At 42.8% G+C, this 22704-nt stretch overlaps 1 protein-coding gene across 6 annotated transcripts in view; it reads right to left on the minus strand.

The window, feature by feature from the left end:
* Positions 1 to 22704, minus strand: part of LOC135505824 (neurexin-3b-like) — a 450362-nt gene that overhangs the window by 122718 nt on the left and 304940 nt on the right. For all 6 annotated transcript variants that reach the window (XM_064924997.1, XM_064924996.1, XM_064924994.1 and 3 more), the window contains one exon: positions 76 to 257. In XM_064924997.1, the coding sequence (XP_064781069.1) occupies positions 76 to 257 (182 nt within the window). The remainder of the gene's footprint in view (positions 1 to 75; positions 258 to 22704) is intronic.

The following is a 22704-nucleotide window of genomic DNA, read 5'->3' on the forward strand; positions in this document are numbered from 1 at the left end:
ATGTGTAGTATGGCCCTGTCTTGGGGACACCATGTCATGATAACAGTAGGGACAACGGACTGAAACTGGACTTACGATGTGTAGCATGATGTAGTCACCGAGTCGCGGCGCGCTGTCGATGCGGACCAGGATGCCGTCCTTGATGGTGGTGCTGAAGCCCACAGCCAGGCGGTCGGTACGCGTGCTGGGCCTCTCGTTGTTGGGCCACGTGTACGTGATCAGACCCCCTCCCTTACCGAAGATATAGGTGGTACCAGCTGCAGAGGGAGAGAAGAAGAAGATGGAGGAAGATTACTTTATTGTCCAATGTACATGAATATGCAACGGAAATGTGTGCTCTGCATTATCCCAACCCTTCCAAAAACACAGATAAGGAAACATGGAGGGAGAAATGGGGAGAAAAAGAGAGAGAGAGAGAAAGAGAGAGGTAGAGAAAGGCAGAGAAAGAGAAGGTTGGAGAATGAATGAGATTCATGAATACAAGGTGCAAGCTTAATGGACTGGCCTATGACTATACACCAAGGACGGTGAGGTCCCCGAGTTAAACTTGAACACCTTTTTCTAATGTCTCCTCCAAACTAGATGCACCTTGTTTCGAATAAACGCTGTAAAAACCAAATCCTCCCCGAACCACATAGCCAATGGTGTAAAGGCAAATTCCTCCAAGTTCTATTTCAGGGTTTGAAATTCTAATCGTATTCAGAAAGACTTCCACCTGAGGTCGAAGACTTCAGCTCCCAGGGTGCATCTCTGGCCTATAGTAGCTCTTAAATATAGACACTGCCTGGGAATAACAGGCACAGCAGTCAAAAACGGATAAGTCTTCCAATCCTCATGTATTAAACATAAGACTGCAACCTAAGAACAAAGGCCGGCATTGGAAAGAAAAATCGACTAAACCTTCCTCGAGTTTAAGTTAACAAATGCAGAGCAAGAAAAAAGGGGCCTCCGGGACTGTGGCCTAACAGATCAGGGTACAAGTCGGAGATACACCGTCCTATATATAGGCACAGTATATAGGCACAGTATATAGGCACAGTATATAGGCACAGTATATAGGCACAGTATATAGGCACAGTATATAGGCACAGTATATAGGCACAGTATATAGGCACAGTATATAGGCACAGTATATAGGCACAGTATATAGGCACAGTATATAGACACAGTATATAGGCACAGTATATAGGCACAGTATATAGGCACAGTATATAGACACAGTATATAGGCACAGTATATAGGCACAGTATATAGGCACAGTATATAGGCACAGTATATAGGCACAGTTTGATAAACACCACCGTTTGGATCCAACTTGGCTCCAAAATAGCTCTTCTATCAAACTGTGAATTGAGGCTGTATTTATGTGTTTATATATGTGTGTGTTTGTGCGTGCGGTTGTCTAAAACCCACTTAGACTAAGACCATGCCACACCACCACTACAGTGCCAAACGTGCAGACGGCAGGCCAGACCTAGACCAAACCTAGAGGGGAGAAATTGCTAGTGGAGTGCAATAGAGCATGCCCTTCCTCCCCATCTCCATCAGTGTATTCATTCATTGTTCCAACTCTGTCTTTCACCTCCAACATAAACAGACGTTAAATTCTACAACCACCTAAAAGGAGGCGATTCCCAATCCTTCCATAATAAAGCCATCACCTACAGAGTGAGGAACCTGGAGAAGAGCCCCCTAAGCAAGCTGGTCCTGGGGCTCTGTTCAGAAACACAAACAGACCCCACAGATCCCCAGGACAGCAGCACAATTAGACCCAACCAAATCATGAGAAAACAAAAAGATAATTACTTGACACATTGGAAAGAAGTAACAAAAACACAGAGCAAACTAGAATGCTATTTGGCCCTAAACAGAGAGTACACAGCGGCAGAATACCTGACCACAGTGACTAACCCAAACTTAAGGATATCTTTGACTATGTACAGAATCAGTGAGCATAGCCTTGCTCTTGAGAAAGGCCGCCGTAGGCAGACATGGCTCTCAAGAGAAGACAGGCTATATGCACACTGCCCACAAAATGAGGTGGAAACTGAACTGCACTTCCTAACCTCCTGCCCAATGTATGACCATATTAGAGACACATATTTCCCTCAGATTACACAGATCAACAAAGAATTTAAAAAAAACACAATTTGGATAAACTCCCATTTCTACTGGGTGAAATTCCACAGTGTGCCATCACAGCAGCACGATTTGTGACCTGTTGCCACAAGAAAAGGGCAACCAGTGAAGAACAAACACCATTGTGAATACAACCCATATTTATGCTTATTTATTTTCCCTTGGGTACTTTAACCATTTGTACATTGTTACAACACTATATATATATATATATATATGACATTTGTAATGTCTTTATTGTTTTGAAACTTCTGTATGTGTAATGTTTACTGTAAACCTTTATAGTTTATTTCACTTTTGTATATTATCTACCTCACTTGCTTTGGCAATGTTAACACATGTTTCCCATGCCAATAAAGCCCCTTGAATTGAATAAAGAGGGGGAATAGAGAGAGAAAGAGAGACAGAGAGAGAGAGAGAGAGAGAGAGAGAGAGAATAGAAGAGAAGGAATAGAGAGGGAGTGAGAGAGAGAGAGAGAGCATAGAAGAGAAGGAATAGAGAGAGAGGGAGTGAGAGAGAGTGAGGGAGAGAGAGAGAGTAGAGTATAGAGTATTACTTCATTAATCCCGACTTGGGATATCACAGCATGCATCATCAATGAATTCCAAAGACAGGACACGCAACAATGGCTAACACATGATAAGACACATAAAGGCAAATGCACCATAGTATCCCTGAAAGAATAGTCTGAGAGAGAGAATAGAGGGAAACGATGGAAGTCATCAGGTAACAGTGTGAGGACCATGCATTAGACCTCCTCCAAGTCTGTACATGAACTGAAGAATCTGGCACAGTTTGAGGTTCGGCCCTACAGATCACACCCCGCCGGGTTAATGTTTTTGTTTTTACCCTAACGCTACACAGCTTATTCAAATAATCAAAGCTCGATGTTGAGTTGGTTATTTGAATCAGCTGTGTAGAGCTAGGGCAAAAACCAAAACGTTCACCCGGGAGGGGGGCCCAAGGACCGAGTTTGAGAATCATTGAAATAGAGTAATATCCTCATGTTCTTTTGTTGTACTGAAGAAGGTTAACAACCACTGGTACTATAGCTCTGCATACTGTATATGAGTAACCATTGTTAAGCTCCAAGACAGTGCTTCATATTGTAGTTTTAGCTCTGTTTTGATGTACACTGTGAGATAGTTCATATGACTGTATACTGTGAGAAAGTTCACATGTCTGTATACTGTGAGACAGTTCATATGACTGTATACTGTGAGACATTAAGACAGATATTAACCTCTAGCGAGGTCAGTCTATATACTGTGAGACATTAAGACAGATATTAACCTCTAGCTAGGTCAGTCTGTATACTGTGAGACATTAAGACATATATTAACCTCTAGCTAGGTCAGTCTGTATACTGTGAGACATTAAGACAGATATTAACCTCTAGCTAGGTCAGTCTGTATACTGTGAGACATTAAGACAGATATTAACCTCTAGCTAGGTCAGTCTGTATACTGTGAGACATTAAGACAGATATTAACCTCTAGCTAGGTCAGTCTGTATACTGTGAGACATTAAGACAGATATTAACCTCTAGCTAGGTCAGTCTGTATACTGTGAGACATTAAGACAGATATTAACCTCTAGCTAGGTCAGTCTGTATACTGTGAGACATTAAGACAGATATTAACCTCTAGCTAGGTCAGTCAGGATATGGTCTTGCTTTGTCTTCCCTGCAACATCCTTACTGCCAGAAGAGTTCAGCCAGCTTCAGATCAGTCGTTGAGTAAAATGTGTGTGTGTGTGTGTTGTGTGTGTGTGTGTGTCTGTGTCTGTGTTACGACACAGTGTTTTCTGTGGATGGTGATGAGAAGAGAAGATACAGCACCCCAGGGAGCCAATTATCACATTGAGGAGATTCGCTTAGATTATGGAGACAGTGTTCAATCACACGTACACGCACGCACACACACACACACGCTCTGATTGACTGAGCAAAGTCAGACTTGTCAAAACCCCACAAAACCCCACATATAAAAAGGCCCTTACCACTGCAAAAATATCCATAATGCAGTACCATGCAGACTTCAGATTACTCAAGTGTGTGTCCATGTAACATGTAGGCCAGTGGTTCTCAGTCCTGGTTCTGACGATTGTTGTTTCAGCCCTAGCACCACACAGCTGATTCAAATCATCAAAGCCTGATGATGAGTTGCTCATTTGAATCAGCTGTGTGGTGCTAGGGCAAAAACTAAAACGTTCACCCTTGAGGGGCCCCAGGACCAGGATTGAGAACCAAAGCTGTAGAGTGTTGCTTTATGCAATGTAAATTGCATGCAGAACAGAATGACAGGACTGTGGCATGGAGGATATTTATGGATATGTATTTCATATCCATGGACAATGAGAGATAGAGTGCATGGAGGAAACTGGGTGGATTACAGTTACACAACTCATGGAACGTTTCCAGGAGATTCAGAAAGGCTTTCACAGGTTTTAATGCATCTCCTCTCCTCTCCTCTCCTCTCCTCTCCTCTCCTCTCCTCTCCTCTCCTCTCCTCTCCTCTCCTCTCCTCTCCTCTCCTCTCCTCTCCTCTCCTCTCCTCTCCCTCCTCCTCTCCTCTCCTCTCCATGCCAGTTCATGTCGCATTGTGGACAAGTCTATTTCAACCAAATCTCAGCAACATTATTTGCAAAATCTTTAGAGAAATAAGAACTTAAACAACATTATAATTTTAGAATGTTCTGAAAAAAAATGTTTTAATATATATTACTGGTGACTTCAACTCTAATTATTTTGTATAGTATTGTATAGGATTATCATGAACTGTGATTTCTCCCGAAGTATTGGATAAGGCTTACGCCAGCTACTCCAGGTGGGATCAGGTATAAGTATTGGATAAGGCTTACGCCAGCTACTCCAGGTGGGATCAGGTATAAGTATTGGATAAGGCTTACGCCAGCTACTCCAGGTGGGATCAGGTATAAGTATTGGATAAGGCTTACACCAGCTACTCCAGGTGGGATCAGGTATAAGTATTGGATAAGGCTTACACCAGCTACTCCAGGTGGGATCAGGTACAAGTATTGGATAAGGCTTACACCAGCTACTCCAGGTGGGATCAGGTATAAGTATTGGATAAGGCTTACACCAGCTACTCCAGGTGGGATCGGGTAGATGCAAACATGATATCTATGTATATGGGCTGATGCACTATTCTCACACTTTGTCCTACCACATCTGAACTGGGATGAAGCTCTTTCCAGTACTCTTTTCAAGCACAAATCAGAATTACTTTTCCTGAAAAGAGTACATAATATGAAAAGAAAAAGTAAATTGAGTCCTTACAAAGGTATTGAAGCATAAAGAGTAACTCAGACAAAAAGCAACAGAGTTCAGAGCACATGAACCCTGAACGTCATAGGGGCTGCCCGATTTACATAGGCAGCCCAATTCTGATCGATTGCCCAACTGTTGGAAAAAAGGTTCATCTGATTTGGACAAAATATCCAAATTGGGCAGCCTGTGTAAACATGGCCTACGAGAGAATTAAACAAAAGCAGCAGAACTCAGCACTGGGTCGCAGTGAGGATGCTCCCATGGTGATGATGATTCTACTGCATCACCTCGCCTCAGCAACAGAGCACTAATGACTTGTCTGCAGGGTCTGAGACGATGACCTCGCTCAAACAGACTCACACAGAGACAATTAACTAAACTAAAAGCCTCCACTCACACTGGGGGGGGGGGGGGTGCAGTGAGAGAGAGAGCGAGAGCGAGAGCGAGAGAGAAAGAGGTTTTCTTTCTTCAGAGTTGTTAAATGGTCAGTTCTTTATGCAGGGTCCCTAATTTCTTGTCGGTCTGATTGTCTGAGCTTAACCCTTTGCCCAGTAATCTTCACCATTACAGAGTAATTATGCTGCCAATGTCATTATGGTTGGCTAGCTACCAGTGAAAGACACTTATTATTATTGTATAAAGACATCGTTTTTTTTTACAGAGGGACAAAACTCATCTTTAAAACCTAACAAATGGCCTAATAATTAATTTGAAAAACAATAAATTGTCAGTCCGCCACTTGGCTTGCTGTAAAGCAAAGCTGAAAGGTGGGGCTGGTCAGAAAAACCCTCTCAGACTTGTAATAACAACTTATAAAGACGTTGAGCGATACATACAGGTAACTGCCAAAACAAAGGAGACACTTGAGTAAAGGAGCTATACAAAGTATGTTGAAAGCAAGTGCCTTCTGAGTTAATTAAGCAATTAACCTCCCATCTTGCTTAGGGTCATGTATAAAAGTTGCCCATTATTATATCACGGCAAGAAGAAAATATCTCAGTGACTCCCAAGCAGGACGCTTGGCCCCAGTGATGTACTGGGCCATATGCATTACCCACTGTAGCACCTTACGGTCGGAGGCCGAGCAGTTGCCATACCAGGTGGTGATGCAACCTGTCAGGATGCTCTCGATGGTGCAGCTGTAGAACTTTTTGAGGATCTGGGGACACGTCAAATCTTTTCAGTCTCCTGAGGGGGGAAAGGTGTTGTTGTGACCTCTTCACGACTGTCTTGGTGTGTTTGGACCATGATAGTTTGTTGGTGATGTGGACACCAAGGTACTTGAAACTCTTGACCCGCTCCACTACAGCCCCGTCGATGTTAATGCGGGCCTGTTAGGGCGGTACGAATTCTCAGAAGGCAGCCTGACCTCCGCCAACTTTTTCACCATCTTTTCTTCACGCAAATGACAGGGATTTGGTTCTGTTCCCGAGAAAACAGTATATCCTCCGTGTCTGACTCATTAAAGGAAAAAGCTTCTTCCAGTTCGAGGTGACTAATCGCTGTTCTGATGTCCCGAAGTTATTTTCGGTTTTAAGAGATGATAGCAGCCACAGTATGTACCAAATAAATTTCAAAAAATAAGTTACAAACAATGCAAAAAACCTAACAAAATAGCACAGTTGGTTAAGGAGCACATAAAGCGTCAGCCATCCTCTCCGGCGCCACCCCAGATTCCAGAGCGCCGCCTGAGACAGTGTTTTCCACCTCCATCAACAAAACACCAAATTGCAGAGTGCCAGGAAAAACCTCATCAAAGGAAAGACATCAAGAAACAGATTAGAAGATGGGATATTTCGATTTTGGTTGGATGAAAAGTATCTTTCATCTCCTCCATCTTTAAATAATGTACTCTTGTCATGACCAATGCCTATCACAGACCGACCAGTAGGATGGATCTGTGAATTAAGACCGGACATCTTTGATGAGTCTATCTGGCATTCGTATCAAAACTTGTTATTGACAAAATGTGACAATAAAACTTTCTAAGAATGAAAGGGAGCACAAATAACCAAGAAAGCAATTGTGCATGTGCGTCTGGGAATAACCACCCACTTCAGGCAGTGTGGGAAGGCATATTTCCTTTACCCAGATTTATCCGAACCTCAGTCCTCTATAAATACACCACTTTCTTCACTATGGGAAGTGCATTAACCTCTCTCTTTGAGGCAGCACTTGGTTGATACACAGGCAGACAGGCAGACAGTGGGTCAAGGCTATGTCCTGTATCTCCCTGGTCCCCACAGGCAGACAGGCAGCAGGCCAGGAGACAGTGACAGTAGGTCAAATTCCGCGGCCTTGTCCTTAACCCATATAGAGCTAATGCTACATGATACAGCAGAGACATAGCATGACCAGTCTGAGTGGCTAAAGCAGAAGCTATGAAAGAGTTTCTCAGCCCAGGTTTAACAGAGATCCCGAGTGGCGCAGCGGTCTAAGGCACTACATCTCAGTGCTAGAGGTGTCAATCCAGGCTGTATCACAATCGGCTGTGATTGAGAGTCCCATAGGGAGGTGCACAATCTCCAAGGTGAACAGCCTCTGGTATGTTAGAACAATGTAGGTAAGGGAAATTGGCAAGTGGGAACAGTGTGTGTGTGTGTGTGTGTGTGTGTATCCACCATCCATAATGGGAATGGTGACTGTGTGTGTGTATCCACCACCCATACTGGGAATAGTGGGATATCCCATAACACCCTATCCCCATGAGGCAAAACATAGTGGGTAGGTGAGAGACAGGGAGTCCGTATCTCTATCCGACAAGCACACACACACACACACACACACACACACACACACACACACACACACACACACACACACACACACACACACACACACACACACACACACACACACTTTCTGTTGTTTGTGTGCTTTTATCTCTTCTCCCATTATCTCCTGGGCTTTCAGCAGGGCTGGATCTCTGGGCTTTCAGCAGGGCTGGATCTCTGGGCTTTCAGCAAGGCTGGATCTCTGGGCTTTCAGCAGGGCTGGATCTCTAGGCTTTCACGAAAACAGGACAAATACGTTTTGATGTGGTCCAATATTCCACTGCAGCGACGAACACAGAGAAAGAGGCCGTACTGCTAAAACCTCCCACACTGAAACGACATAATATTCTCCTCATTCACGTTCAGAAGAGGTTTATTACTATGCATTTCACTGTCCCATGTTTAATACATAGGAAATCATTAGCTCCACTGTTCTGCCCTCTACACATTCTTCAGTTTTACAACACCAATGAAGAATAATCAAATTCCATCGGAATACAATTGTGTTCTGTCTGGGTAATCGTCAGGCTTTATCAGGGTTCTGCAAGCCCTTAACAACGATGTTATTCATTTATTGACAGCGCTTTCCATGTCCTTTGAATAGACGAGGGGGGGGGTTTGGTAGAATACTCCCCGTCCTCACTCGCACGCTAAAAGGACATTTCCCCCCCCCCAACCAGAAATAATAGCTCCAATTACGAAAGCATCATTCTAGAATGCCCATGGTATTCTGAAATGTGTTCCTTCCGTCATCAACACTAGCTCTGCACGGAATACAGAAACCACGCTGTGATTGATGGGGTGTAACGGGATATGACGAATGACTTCGCCGAGAGAAAACAAACTCTTTCAATTATTTCCCGTGTCTGTTCCTCTAGTGTAATCAGCTGCAGTATTAGTACTATGGGAGTCATGGCCCATACGGTATAGTAAGGCTAATGATCACAGTCGCAGTGGGAAGGAAGAGTCATTCACTTCACAGCAGAAACCATATTATTAGTCGGTGATGGTCATGTTGAGAAGTGAACCTCGAAAAGCTTAGATGCTAACAACGGCACGCAATACAGAAGAAAACGACTTCATCGAGGAGTTGTCATACTTATACCCTTCATTGGAGGGTGCCCTATCAGAGAGTGGAACAGCTCAAAGTGCCATCGGTACAGAGCGGAGGAGAGGAGAAAGGAAGAGGGAAGGCGGTCAGGTAGAGAGGCAAAAGAGGAGAGACGAGGAAGGAGAGGAGTGGACGGATCTCCACTGAGATCTAGCAGACTGTCAGTTAGAGTGCTGTACAGCAGCCTCCATACTCATAGTTCACAAGCCAAGCTATATATCTCCACACACATATAATACATGAAATGTCCGAATGTACGTTTATGCGCGTACATATGCAAGGATGCACGCACACACACATGCACACACACACATGCACACACACACACACACACACACACACACACACACACACACACACACACACACACACACACACACACACACACACACACACACACACACACACACACACACACACACACACACACACACACTCTAGAGCTCAGAGACTTCCCACACTCATTACAGAGAAACTCGGACAGCCAGCCGCATCCTCCTCATTCTCTCCTGCCCTCAACCCCTCATCTCCTCCCCTCCTTCCCTCCTTCTCTCCTTCCCTACATTGCAGCATTGACACCTTTGTTGTAGCTGGTCGGATAGATGGAGAAGAGGCTTTTTCTGATAAGTTTTTTTGTTCTTTTCTGGATGTGTCAGCTTCTATCCTCTCAGGGCTGTGGTGATGGGCTGTGAGGTGATAGCTGAGGTGTGTGTGTGTGTGTGTGTGTGTGTGTGTGTGTGTGTGTGTGTGTGTGTGTGTGTGTGTGTGTGTGTGTGTGTGCAGTGTTGCCTACTGCAGAGCCGCTTCATCCACACTAGTTCAGACTCCAACTACTGTCTCTGTACTGTTGCAGCCTGTCTGTCTTTTAGTTTAGTATGGCATAACATATAGCGTTAGTCAGTATAGTATAGCGTTAGTAAGTATAGTATAGCGTTAGTAAGTATAGCATATTATAGTATAGGGTTGTAAGTATTGTGTAGCATTAGTAAGTAAGGTGTAGTATATTATAGTATAGCGTTACTAAGTATAGTATAGCGTGAGTAAGTGTAGTATGGTACAGTATAGCGTTAGTAAGTATAGTGTTAGTACGTGTAGTATAGCGTTAGTAAGGTATATTATATTATAGTATAGCATTAGTAAGTATAGTATTGCATTAGTAAGTGTAGTATGGTATAGTATAGCGGTAGTGAGTATAGTATGGTATAGCGTTAGTAAGTATAGTATAGTGTGAGTAAGTGTATTATGGTATAGTATAGTGTTAGTAAGTATAGTACAGCGGTAGTAAGTGTAGTATGGTATAGTATAGCATTAGTAAGTATAGCATAGCATTAGTAAGTATAGTATAGCGTTAGTAAGTGTAGTATAGCGTTAGTAAGTGTAGTATGGTATAGTATAGCATTAGTAAGTATAGTATAGTGTTAGTAAGTGTAGTATAGCGTTAGTAAGTGTAGTATGGTATAGTAAAGCGTTAGTAAGTATAACGTTAGTAAGTATAGTATAGTATAGCGTTAGTAAGTATAGTATAGTGTGAGTAAGTGTATTATGGTATAGTATAGTGTTAGTAAGTATAGTATAGTGTTAGCAAGTTGAGTATGGTATAGTATAGCGGTAGTAAGTATAGTATGGTATAGCGTTAGTAAGTATAGTATAGTGTGAGTAAGTGTATTATGGTATAGTATAGTGTTAGTAAGTATAGTATAGTGTTAGCAAGTTTAGTAAGGTATAGTATAGCATTAGTAAGTATAGTATAGTGTTAGTAAGTGTAGTATGGTATAGTGTTAGTAAGTGTAGTATGGTATAGTATAGCGTTAGTAAGTATAACGTTAGTAAGTATAGTATAACGTTAGTAAGTGTAGTATGGTATAGTATAGCATTGGTAAGTATAGCGTCAGTAAGTGTAGTATGGTATAGTATAGCGTTAGTAGGTATAGTGTTAGTAAGTGTAGTGTAGCGTTAGCAAGGTATAGTATATTATAGTATAGCGTTAGCAAGTATAGTATAGCGTGAGCAAGTCTGGTATGGTATAGTATAGCGTTAGTAAGTGTAGTATGGCATAGTATATCGTTAGTATGTATAGTATAGCGTTAGTAGGTGTAGTATGGTATAGTATAGCGTTAGTAAGTACATTGTTAGTAAGTATAGTATAGTGTTAGTAAGTTATAGTATATCATTAGTATGTATAGTATTTATTTATTTTATTTTTATTTTACCTTTATTTAACTAGGCAAGTCTGTTAAGAACAAATTCTTATTTTCAATGACGTGTAGTGTAGTGTTAGTAAGTATAGTATAGCGTTTGTAATTATAGTATATCGTTAGTATGTATAGTATAGCGTTAGTAGGTGTATTATGGTATAGTATAGCGTTTGTAAGAATAGTATATTATAGTGTGGTGTTAGTAAGTATAGTATAGCGTTAGTAGGTGTAGTATAGTATAGCGTTAGTAGGTGTAGTATAGTATAGCGTTAGTAGGTGTAGTATGGTATAGCATAGCGTTAGTAAGTATTGCATATTATAGAGTAGTGTTAGTAAGTATAGTATAGCGTTAGTAGGTGTAGTATGGTATAGTATAGCGTTAGTAAGTATTGCATATTATAGTGTAGTGTTAGTAAGTATAGTATAGCGTTAGTAGGTGTAGTATAGTATAGCGTTAGTAGGTGTAGTATAGTATAGCGTTAGTAGGTGTAGTATGGTATAGCATAGCGTTAGTAAGTATTGCATATTATAGAGTAGTGTTAGTAAGTATAGTATAGCGTTAGTAGGTGTAGTATGGTATAGTATAGCGTTAGTAAGTATTGCATATTATAGTGTAGTGTTAATAAGTATAGTATAGCGTTAGTAGGTTAGTAGGTGTAGTATAGTATAGCGTTAGTAGGTGTAGTATAGTATAGCGTTAGTAGGTGTAGTATGGTATAGCATAGCGTTAGTAAGTATTGCATATTATAGAGTAGTGTTAGTAAGTATAGTATAGCGTTAGTAGGTGTAGTATAATATAGCGTTAGTAGGTGTAGTATAGTATAGCGTTAGTAGGTGTAGTATGGTATAGCATAGCATTAGTAGGTATTGCATATTATAGTGTAGTGTTAGTAAGTATAGTATAGCGTTAGTAGGTGTAGTATAATATAGCGTTAGTAGGTGTAGTATGGTATAGCATAGCGTTAGTAAGTATTGCATATTATAGTGTAGTGTTAGTAAGTATATTATAGCGTTATTAGGTGTGGTATAGTATAGCATTAGTAGGTGTAGTATGGTATAGTATAGCATTAGTAAGTATTGCATATTATAGTGTAGTGTTAGTAAGTATAGTATAGTATATTATAGTGTAGTGTTAGTAAGTATAGTATAGCAATAGACAACACAACAACTCAACATGTGTATATTATGAAGCACAGTCACAGAGTAGGCTAACTTATAGTTCTCTGAGAGAAGAATATCGACTGACCAGCCACACAACAACTCTCTGCTGAGGATTAGACCCAGGTGCAAGTCTCCAGAAGACTAACAGGAATGACACATTCCAAGATGGCTTCTTCAAATGGAGCATCATTTATAATTGAATGTTCCCCGGAGGATAGATAGCTGATGTTGCTGCTGCATGACGGTTGCCAGTTTGGCTTGCTGCCAAAGCTGTATAGTACAGAGACCAGCGCTCTCACTCACTCAGCTAGGCACATTCTCTCTCACGCACGCACCCACATGCACATGCACACGCACACGCACACACACACACACACACACACACACAGACACACACACACACACACACACACACACACACACACACACACACACACACACACACACACACACACACACACACACACACACACACACACACACACACACACACACACACACACACACACAGCAGCAGCTCTGAGAGGAGATACCAGTCTACAGATCTCCTTCCATTGCCGCCCACTGTGACGACTCAATGTCCCCAAAAAACTATTTGGCTGTGGTTTTCCACTCCAACTGTCAAAATGTAACTGTCAAACTAAATTGCCCACCTAGCTAAAGTGGAAAGTTTTCTTTCACCATCCCCCGCGGCCCTTGCCCCCCCTCCCCGGGTGCATTGTTTTATTTCTGACGTGACCCGCCGTTAGCTACGTGAGCAATGATAGTGTGATTCAAATCAGACGTGCTATCCCCGCACACTTTCATCAGAGCTGCAGGGATGTGACAGACAAAGCCTGTTTGAATGAAGTGATAATTGAGGCACTCCCAGAGAACGGGAGAAAGACAGAACTAACGAACAATACCAGGTCAAAATGGAGCTGGGGCGGCAGGAAGCCACAGCAGTGCCCGGCCACATCAATCAGCCTAATTGTCTCAATCTTTGGTCTTGTTGGCCGTGTGATTAGGCTTGATACACCAATCACAGATGTCCACTTTGCTTTGATGAATTTGAAATCGAAGTGGGAGACAGAAGCGCAGATTGAAACCTACATATTCACAAGCTTTTAATCCTTTCCTTTGATATTGACAACATCAAATGAAAAACCTAAAGAGCACTTGAACCAGAACAAGCCTTTGGCATTCTATTAGTGGAACGCATCCACGGTATTTTGAAATCCACAGTGCAGTGCCATTCCTTTCATCTAGCATATCACTTCAGTCAGACCTTGGACAAGTCTGGGTGTCGGATGTTACACGTTTCGGACGAACTTGATGTCCAGTGTTCTCTTCTCCGATCTGTCTAGGTAATATGGTCCAGAACCATTAGCCTTGTCCCAGATCTGTTTGTGCATGTTTGGCATGTTTGGCAAGGAGTGGAACGGAGGCACAAACAGGCTACAGAAACCTGTCTTCTTGGGCTCCATTAATTAGTACGTTAGAACATCTGTGTTCTGGTCGGCATGGCAACTCTATGGCAGGATCTAGTGTCCAGGTGACACCAGTGTCCTCTGTAATAATACGGAGACGATGTAATCATGTAACACCCACAACACCCGCAACTCTCTGACCTGACACGTCTGGCTCTCAGCGCTCCACTTGAACAGTTGCTGTTCACTAATGATGCCAAAGGAAACCATTGAATGGTGGCCACAGAGTTCTCTCTCTCTCTCTCTCTCGCTCTCTGTCCTCTCATCTTATCAATGCCGAGAAGGGTGTCATGAGCGTAGAACTTTACAGGAAATGCAATGGGAGTTTATATGAACGCATGTCTCATTTCCAGTCCACCTCACACCGTAGATGAAGAGTTCAAACTTTACAATTGTTTAATTCATCCACAAAAGTCAAGGCCTTTTCCTTTCAATAGCCATTTGTCATAGCTCTCCATTTATAAGCATTAGCCTCCCCTTCACTTAGATTTCCTTCATGAAGAGAGAAACATCATGTCTGGAACCTTTCAGTTAACAGGGTTTGATTGGCTCCATACAGGAAGGATCAATTTGTCTGTAACACCTATGAAGTGATTACATATTTTAAGGTCCCTGTGGTCTGACTTGATTACATGTGGTCGGACAAGAGACTCCCTGGGTCTGTATGTCTAAGCACTGCTTTCTACCGTTCACCCTGCTTTTACAGCCTCAATCTCAGATCTCACAATCAGAGTCCATTACTTCCTTCTACGGGTCTGCACTTAGCTCCCCGGGAGGCAGGCTTACTGACTCTGGCCATACAGTTTATTACCAGAAGTGGCTATTCATATATTGACCATTTTACATTTGATGGCATAGTGGTAGGGCCATAAACTGCGTTTGCACGGCAGGAAGTACTGCAGGTCTGCCAGAAGTGGCTGCACTTGAACAAGTTAATAACTCTGATTGTATTGTGAGAAGTATCTGAAGTACATATGAGTTCAGAAAGTAAAGTTTCCGAAAAAATAAATGTAAAACACACAAAAATACTATGTCAAAAACATGCACGTGCACGTGCACACGCACGCGCACGCGCGCACACACACACACACACACACACATGCACACACACTTATTCCCTTTCTGTGTTGTTCACAAATAACCTTCTCTATCTATCGCTACATCTCATAAACCCCAAAACAGCACGTTCGTACCATCAGCAGAGTGTGTTGGCTCGATCTCTAACTCTCCAAACGCATCCACAGTGAATGGCTACCTTAATGAATTCTCTGCCTGCTTCTCATTGGTCTGTACACCCCCCTTTGCCTGTCTCTTGCCGAGGACACAGAGCCTTAAACAGAAGCCTGTAGTTAAGCCGAAGAGCCCCTCAGCGATCCATCTCCTTTAGACGCCCATTGAGCACGGCCACAGAGATTCCAGCGTAATCTGCTTCCTGTTATCTGGAAGGAGGAAGAGATGCTTAATGAGCAAGCAGAAAGAAAAAGATACGTCTCTCTCTCTCTCTCTCTCTGATAGGCCGTGTGACACGTTTACAAAAGAGAGAGAGAGAGAGAGAGAGAGAGAGAGAGAGAGAGAGAGAGAGAGAGAGAGGGAGAGAGAGCGAGAGAGAGACCGAGAGAGAGACCGAGAGAGAGAGAGAGACCGAGAGAGACCGAGAGAGAGAGAGAGACTGAGAGAGACAGATACAGAGAGAGAGAGAGAGCGAGAGAGAGACCGAGAGAGAGAGAGAGAGAGAGAGAGAGAGAGAAAGAGACCGAGAGAGACCGAGAGAGAGAGAGAGACCGAGAGAGACCGAGAGAGAGAGAGACCGAGAGAGACCGAGAGAGACAGAGACAGAGAGAGAGAGAGAGCGAGAGAGAGACCGAGAGAGAGAGAGAGAGACCGAGAGAGACCGAGAGAGAGAGAGACCGAGAGAGACAGAGACAGAGAGAGAGAGAGAGAGAGAGAAGAAGAAGAAAAAAAGGAATAAAATACTAAATACTAGGGAGGAGAAATGAAGGGAGAGATCGTGTCTTAGGAGAGTCAGATAAGAGGGGACCGGGTTGGGCATGGGGATCTAGTGTGTCTTAGTGTTTGGTTAATTGAAGGCTGAGCTAGACATGAGAAAGAGGCTGTGGACTCTGGTCAAAAGCAGAGCACTGTGTAGGGAATAGAGAGCCATTTGGGAAGCAGAGAGAGAGAGAGAGTCTGGGAGACAGTGATAGTAAAACCAAGCTCTGCTCTGTTGTTCCTCTGTGTGTGTGTTTCTTTACTTTCATTGGATATTCATTTTTTGTGGGAGGTCTTGTGTATGGCTTTCATGCATTAATGTGTGTGTGTGTGTGTGTGTGTGCCTGCTGCAAGCCAAGGTACCTTCACCATTTCCATTCTCTCTTGTTGGTGAAAGCCCCTCTCTCTCTCTCTCTTCCTGCACACTGGCCTCCCTTTGAAGATGGAGTTAGTTCAACTGATGAGAAATGTAAAGTAAGGCATGGAGGCTTTCAACAACTCATGAAAGGCTAAAGAAATCTGGCACTTTGAGTAAGTAAAATGGACGTGGACAGGATGAAGAGGGGATGGAGAGGGAAGGGGCTATAGCTCCACACAAAGCACACTGCAATCCCCCAGCCTCAACTCAACTCACTCTCTATCGCTCCCCGCAACTCACGGCTTAAGGTGTATGACACAAATGAAAATGAGCTGACTCCTCCGAAAAATGTTTTACACCCAAAAGCAAAAGCAGCAGTGTGAGCCCACAGATACCTCGGCACAACAGAGATATATAAAAAATAGATTAAAATATGTTTAGGCATATCTTTCCACGACAATCAGTTTCCCATGCATCCCTGTAAAATGCACAGTATGGGGAGCCACCCACGAGTGAGAACTTGACACGCACGCACACACGCGCGCACACACACACGCACGCACACACGCACACACGTACACAAGTCATTATGTAAAGAAAAATGTAACATTCGACAATCTAGACGTGGCGAATACATTTTCAAACTTGAAACTTAATCTCATCATAGTAAACACATCAATCCATGAGATTAGGCCTGTAGGGCAACAGGTGATCAATAGCCTCTATCACAAACTGCGATGGGCCAAGTAACCGAAAGGTCGCTGTTTCAAATACCCGAGCCGAGGCACTTAACCTTAATGTGCTCCAGGGGTGCCATACTACTCTGGCTGACCCTGTACAACAACGTATTTCACTGCACCTATCCGGTGTATGTGACAATAGAACATAAACATGAGTGAATAAGAATGCTGCTTTGGTTATAGCAGAAACATGCCAGGCTCGTATGCAGTACCATAGAGGAGTACTGATAGATGAGGTACCATGCATAAAATGACATTTTTCTCAGAGCCGTTGTTGTATTAGCTCTGAAGCCAAGTAGTCTTCCGTGACCTTCTTGTTTTCATTTAGATCACCTTAATGTTACCAGGTTAGTGTCATTGAGATTAAACATCTATTTTTCAAGAGTTCTCCTGTGTTGGCTACGTTGGTGTTCTTCTGTGTTGGGTGTGAGAGAATCCAACACTTACCTGCTTCATAGTAATATTACTCTTTATTTTAGTAGGAAAACAAAGTGACACTGACATGTCCAACAAGCCACAGAAAATAGACAAAGGGGTCTGACAAGCCAGACACAAAACACGCTGTTTGCATTGACCCAAACTGACAAGTACATTCTGCTGCTCACAGACAACGTCATGACAACAACTACTCCACCCTGATCCTGACATCATGACGCACAAAACCAAACCAAAAAAATCTGTACGATCCAAACAGCATCCCCAAAACCATCAATCTCCCATCCCAAAAACTCTCTCCCCATCTCGCCCCTCTCTTGGTCTTTGTAACATTTCAGAAACAATTTCCACATCAATGCATGTCCCTCCCTCCCTCCCTCCCTCCCTCCTCCCTCCCTCCCTCCCTCCCTCCCTCCCTCCCTCCCCCTCCCTCCCTCCCTCCCTCCCTCCCTCCCTCCCTCCCTCCCCCTCATTCTTAAATCCATCAGAATCCCGTCTGTCTTGTGCTGGTAGTCTCAGCAGGGTTCTTAGATGATGAGAGCAGTTGACAAGATGAAGGAGTGAAGGAGGAGAAGGAGTGAAGGAGAGATAGCGGGATGCTGATTGAGTGATTGACAGGGTGATGAATTGGTTTAGTAATGCTTCAGACAGACGGAGGCCGGGCGCAGCAGGGAAATGCACACCACCATAGGCACTGGGGTATATGAGGGCACGACTGCTGTGTGCATACAACTGTCGGGTATCTAAAGGCAAGAGGGGAGTTGGGGAGAGGGAAGAGCAGGGCCTACAACTTATCCCTGGAGGAACTGTGAGGCAAAGGCTCACGTGTTGAGTGACTGTGTGTAATCATCTCAAAGAGCGGCACTAATACTCATTATAAACTGGGTGGTTCGAGCCCAGTAAAGTTAGTGAATTCTGTATAGTCTTAACATTAGACTAGGGTTGATTTGAGACTCCATTCTGTCTCAGCACACTGTGGGTGTAGAGACAGAGATGTGACGGTAGTGACAGGATAAAGATCAGACAACAGGAGAGAGAAAAGGTCAGACAGGTTGCTGCCGTTACAACGTGAGCGTCTCCTTTTAAACACCCTCGACATCAAAGCTTTTCAAAAATAACATTTGTGCCCTGTCAAATTTCACATTACCTTGATCAATTCAACACGTCAATCTGTAACCTTCTATCAAATGCGGCAGACTAAATGTGCCAGGGCACACCATGAAAACACTTAGAAAGGAGACCTGAAAGCATCCTAAAGTAATTCAGACAGCCGCATCTTAACTGAGTGCCAACTTAACTTGTGTATGTTTGTGTGTGTGTGCCTGAGTGTCTGTCTGTGTGCTTCTGTCTCTATGTGTGTACCATCACATGTATGCTTGTGTCCATATGGGGCAATATCACTGAGCGTCCATAAAGATAGCCCACATCAAATATTTACATTCAATGCATTTCCATTGCCCAGTGAGCTGATTGCTTTGTTAATTGGCAGCCAGTAGTGGAGTGCAGTGGAGCAGGGAGGGCTGAGTGCTGGGGTGGGGGGGAAGGAGGGAGGGAGGGAGGGATGGATGGAGGGAAGGAGCCAGGGTAGTGGCGCGTAGCCACACAGCTACACCACTATAATTAGAGAAAAAATTAAGTGTTAATGTGGCGGCGCTCGGAAGAAACAAAGAGAAATATGACAACGAACTGCCTCACAGCCCAACATGCACTGCTTCACTTCAACAAACGGGTGGTGGAAGATGCACTACGAAGTGGGCTCTCAGGCCAGATATTGTATGTTTAGAATATTCAAAAGAGCTTTTTCTGTTTGTGAAAGAAATTCGGCAAAATTAACTTCTAACAAGGCACGCATGTTAATTGAAATGCATTCCAGGTGACTACCTCATGAAGCTGGTTGAGAGAATGCCAAGAGTGTGCAAAGCTGTCATCAAGGCAAAGGGTTGCTACTTTGAATTATCTAAAAAAATTGAAAATATATTTTGATTTGTTTAACACTTTTTTGGTTACTACGTGATTTCATAGTTCTGATGTTTTCACTATTAATCTACAATGTAGAAACTAGTCAAAATAAAGAAAAACCCTTGGATGAGAAGGTGTGTCCAAACATTTGACTGGTACTTTACAATGAGTGCCAAAGACATTAGGAACACCTGCTCTTTCCATGACATAGACTGACCAGCTGAATCCAGGTGAAAGCTAGGATGCCTTATTGATGTCACTTGTTAAATTCACTTCAATCAGTAGATGTAGGGGAGACAGGTTAAAGAAGGTATAGTATGTGAGTCATTCAGAGGGTGAATGGGCAAGACAAAAGAGTAGGTGCCAGGTGCACCGGTTTGAGTATGTCAAGAACTGCAACGCTGGAGAGATTTGTGTAACGAACACTGCATCACAAATTTCACAAACTGTTTTCCCGGATTACCGTGTAATCGGAAGTTGTTTTCCTGGAAAAATGTTTCCTTTGAAACCAACCGAGTGTGTTGTATCTCATCTCAACAGCAACAACCAAACAAATGCAACAATGACGTTACTCATTCCTTCATTCATCCTTTCGTTCCTTGCCTCTGAGCAGCCCACCTAATTACAGTAAGTCCATATCAGCCAATCAGATCTACTGTTGAGCCCTATGGGCCCAGGTCAACCGTAGCGCACTATTAAGGGAATCGAGTGCCATTTGGGATGTGCCACTGATTCACACAGGAAGGATATCCAACAGGCAGCGAGCGCCTCTCCTTTTCATTTTAACCAATCACTTTAATACTAATCCTCCCGTCTCCGATGTAGCCTGGGGTTGAAATAAAATGGCTGTATTAAATGTTCACTTAAGTTAAAACTCACAATTAACTCCTCCTGAGTTGGAAAGCTGTATTTTGCCGGTGGGGGTGACTCTCAACTCTGCAACCCACTTTAGTCAAATATAAAGTCCCTTTACTGAATTCCAACGTAGCTCTTTAAAAGATATAAAATAACAAGTGATGAGTGAGGTTGGCCTTAGCTTTACTGACACTATGACACGTAGTAATAGCAACCTCCTGATGTTTGCATTGTGTTGTCATTTCCAATCCATTTGCGTACTCTTCAACCGCTGACGAAGACCATGCAGTCGAAACGTGTGAGAGATCCTTGGTCCAGTCAACATGCCGTACAAACACAGGCATTTGAATTCATTAAATGAAGAGTGCATTTGTCCTACTTTCTTTTTGATGACCAATTGACCTCTTTTAGCAAAGACCACCTTCCATCGACAAAGACCGACTCTTGTGTAACCTAGCAGCGTCTCCCTTCTTTCTTTTTCTCTACCAGCTAAATCAATGTTGATCCAACAATGAGCTTTCATTGTTTAAAGAATTTATGAATGAGATTGCCGTGTTTTTTCACTGTCTAATCATTGCATAGGGCTGTTCAATGACAGATATGTATTTTGTTAAAAATCTAGCACTGTTTTTTTTGCAAAATGTGACATGTCCACCTCAGAGAAATAAGTAGTTGGTTTTACACAGCCAAATGTAACAAATAATTACATTTTTAATGAAGAACTGTACAAATGATAAATGTTTTACATCAATATTTAATATATGCAAATAATATGAAATCTGTATGTAAAACATTTACAGTACATTTGACATTTTTGTAATTTATCAGATGCTCTTATCCAGAGCGACTTAGTTTACTGCATTCATCTTAAGATAGCTAGGTGAGACAGTCACATAATCACAGTCAAATATACAGGACACAAACATTCCATTCCAGATCAACAATAGATATATATTTTCATACCCACATTTTTTAAAATCTATGACTAAGAAATCTGAGAACAGTAATATTTTACTCACACATGAAGGTACCCAAAACCAACTTTTTCTGATGAATAAACCCAAATGTGAAAAATTGGCAGATGATCAGTCTTGGGACACATTTAGCACACACAGACTGCACACAGAAACAGTCACACACACACACACGCATGCATGCACACACAAACACACTACATTTAAAGAAGACATTTAGCAGATGCTCTTATCCATAGCGACAAACAGCCGAAATGAGGGTTAAGTGCATTGCTCAAGTGCACATGGACACTACTGTCTCCATCCCTCTGTTTGATTTTAATAGCCAGATCATTTATTCATCCTGATCACATCCCACTCATATTTCTGTGCTGGTTGAGAGAATAAATAGATGACTTGGAGTTTGCCAATAAATCAATAGACCATTGTCTATTGTTTGGAGTTTTAGGCTGGGTTTCTGTACAGCACTTTGAGATATCAGCTGATGTAAGAAGGGCTATATAAATACATTTGAAACTTGATTTGATTATGCTGATGCAGAGAGGACTCCCACGAGAACAGACAGCCAGAGTAAGGGGATTACTAACAGGGCTTCTCTCACCCTTCAGATGATCACTTTACACCTGCCAATGAGGAGGGAGAGATGGTTAGGGAGGAGAGGAGGAAGAGGGCTGGGAAGGAGGAGGACAGGTTACAGAGGCAGAGGCTGAAAACGCAGTCAGGGGAAGAGCATCAGTGAGGCTGAATATGTGGAATATCTAGAACCCTTAAACCCAACTCTGGACGTCAAAGTCATATCCAATGCATTTCTTCCTCCCAAGTTCCCCTCTAATCAGGGGCTGATTTAGACTTGGGACACCAGGTGTGTGCAATTAAATATTAGGTAGAACAGAAAACCAGCAGGCTCCGGACCTCGTAGGGTCAGAGTTGAATATACCTGATCTAGAACATACAGACAGTACACTGAGTGGGAGGATGAAGGATGTTGGATGTAATATAACACCGCTGTGTGTTAGATACCCACAGCTTCAGGCCTACCACTGTCTGCTCTTTATCACTCTTCTGTGCCTATACAGTAAAATGCTTATTTACAGGCCCATCCCAACAATGTGGAGAGAAATGGCAGGGGTGTAAGGTAATTGAGGTAGATTTGGACATATAACTAAGAGTAGAGTGACAGAGAGTAAACGGTAGCAGCAGCGTTTGTGATGAGTAAAAAAATAAATAGCAATGCAGATTCACCTAACTATTT

Source organism: Oncorhynchus masou, chromosome 19, assembly GCF_036934945.1.
Source record: "Oncorhynchus masou masou isolate Uvic2021 chromosome 19, UVic_Omas_1.1, whole genome shotgun sequence".
Lineage (NCBI taxonomy): Eukaryota > Metazoa > Chordata > Actinopteri > Salmoniformes > Salmonidae > Oncorhynchus > Oncorhynchus masou.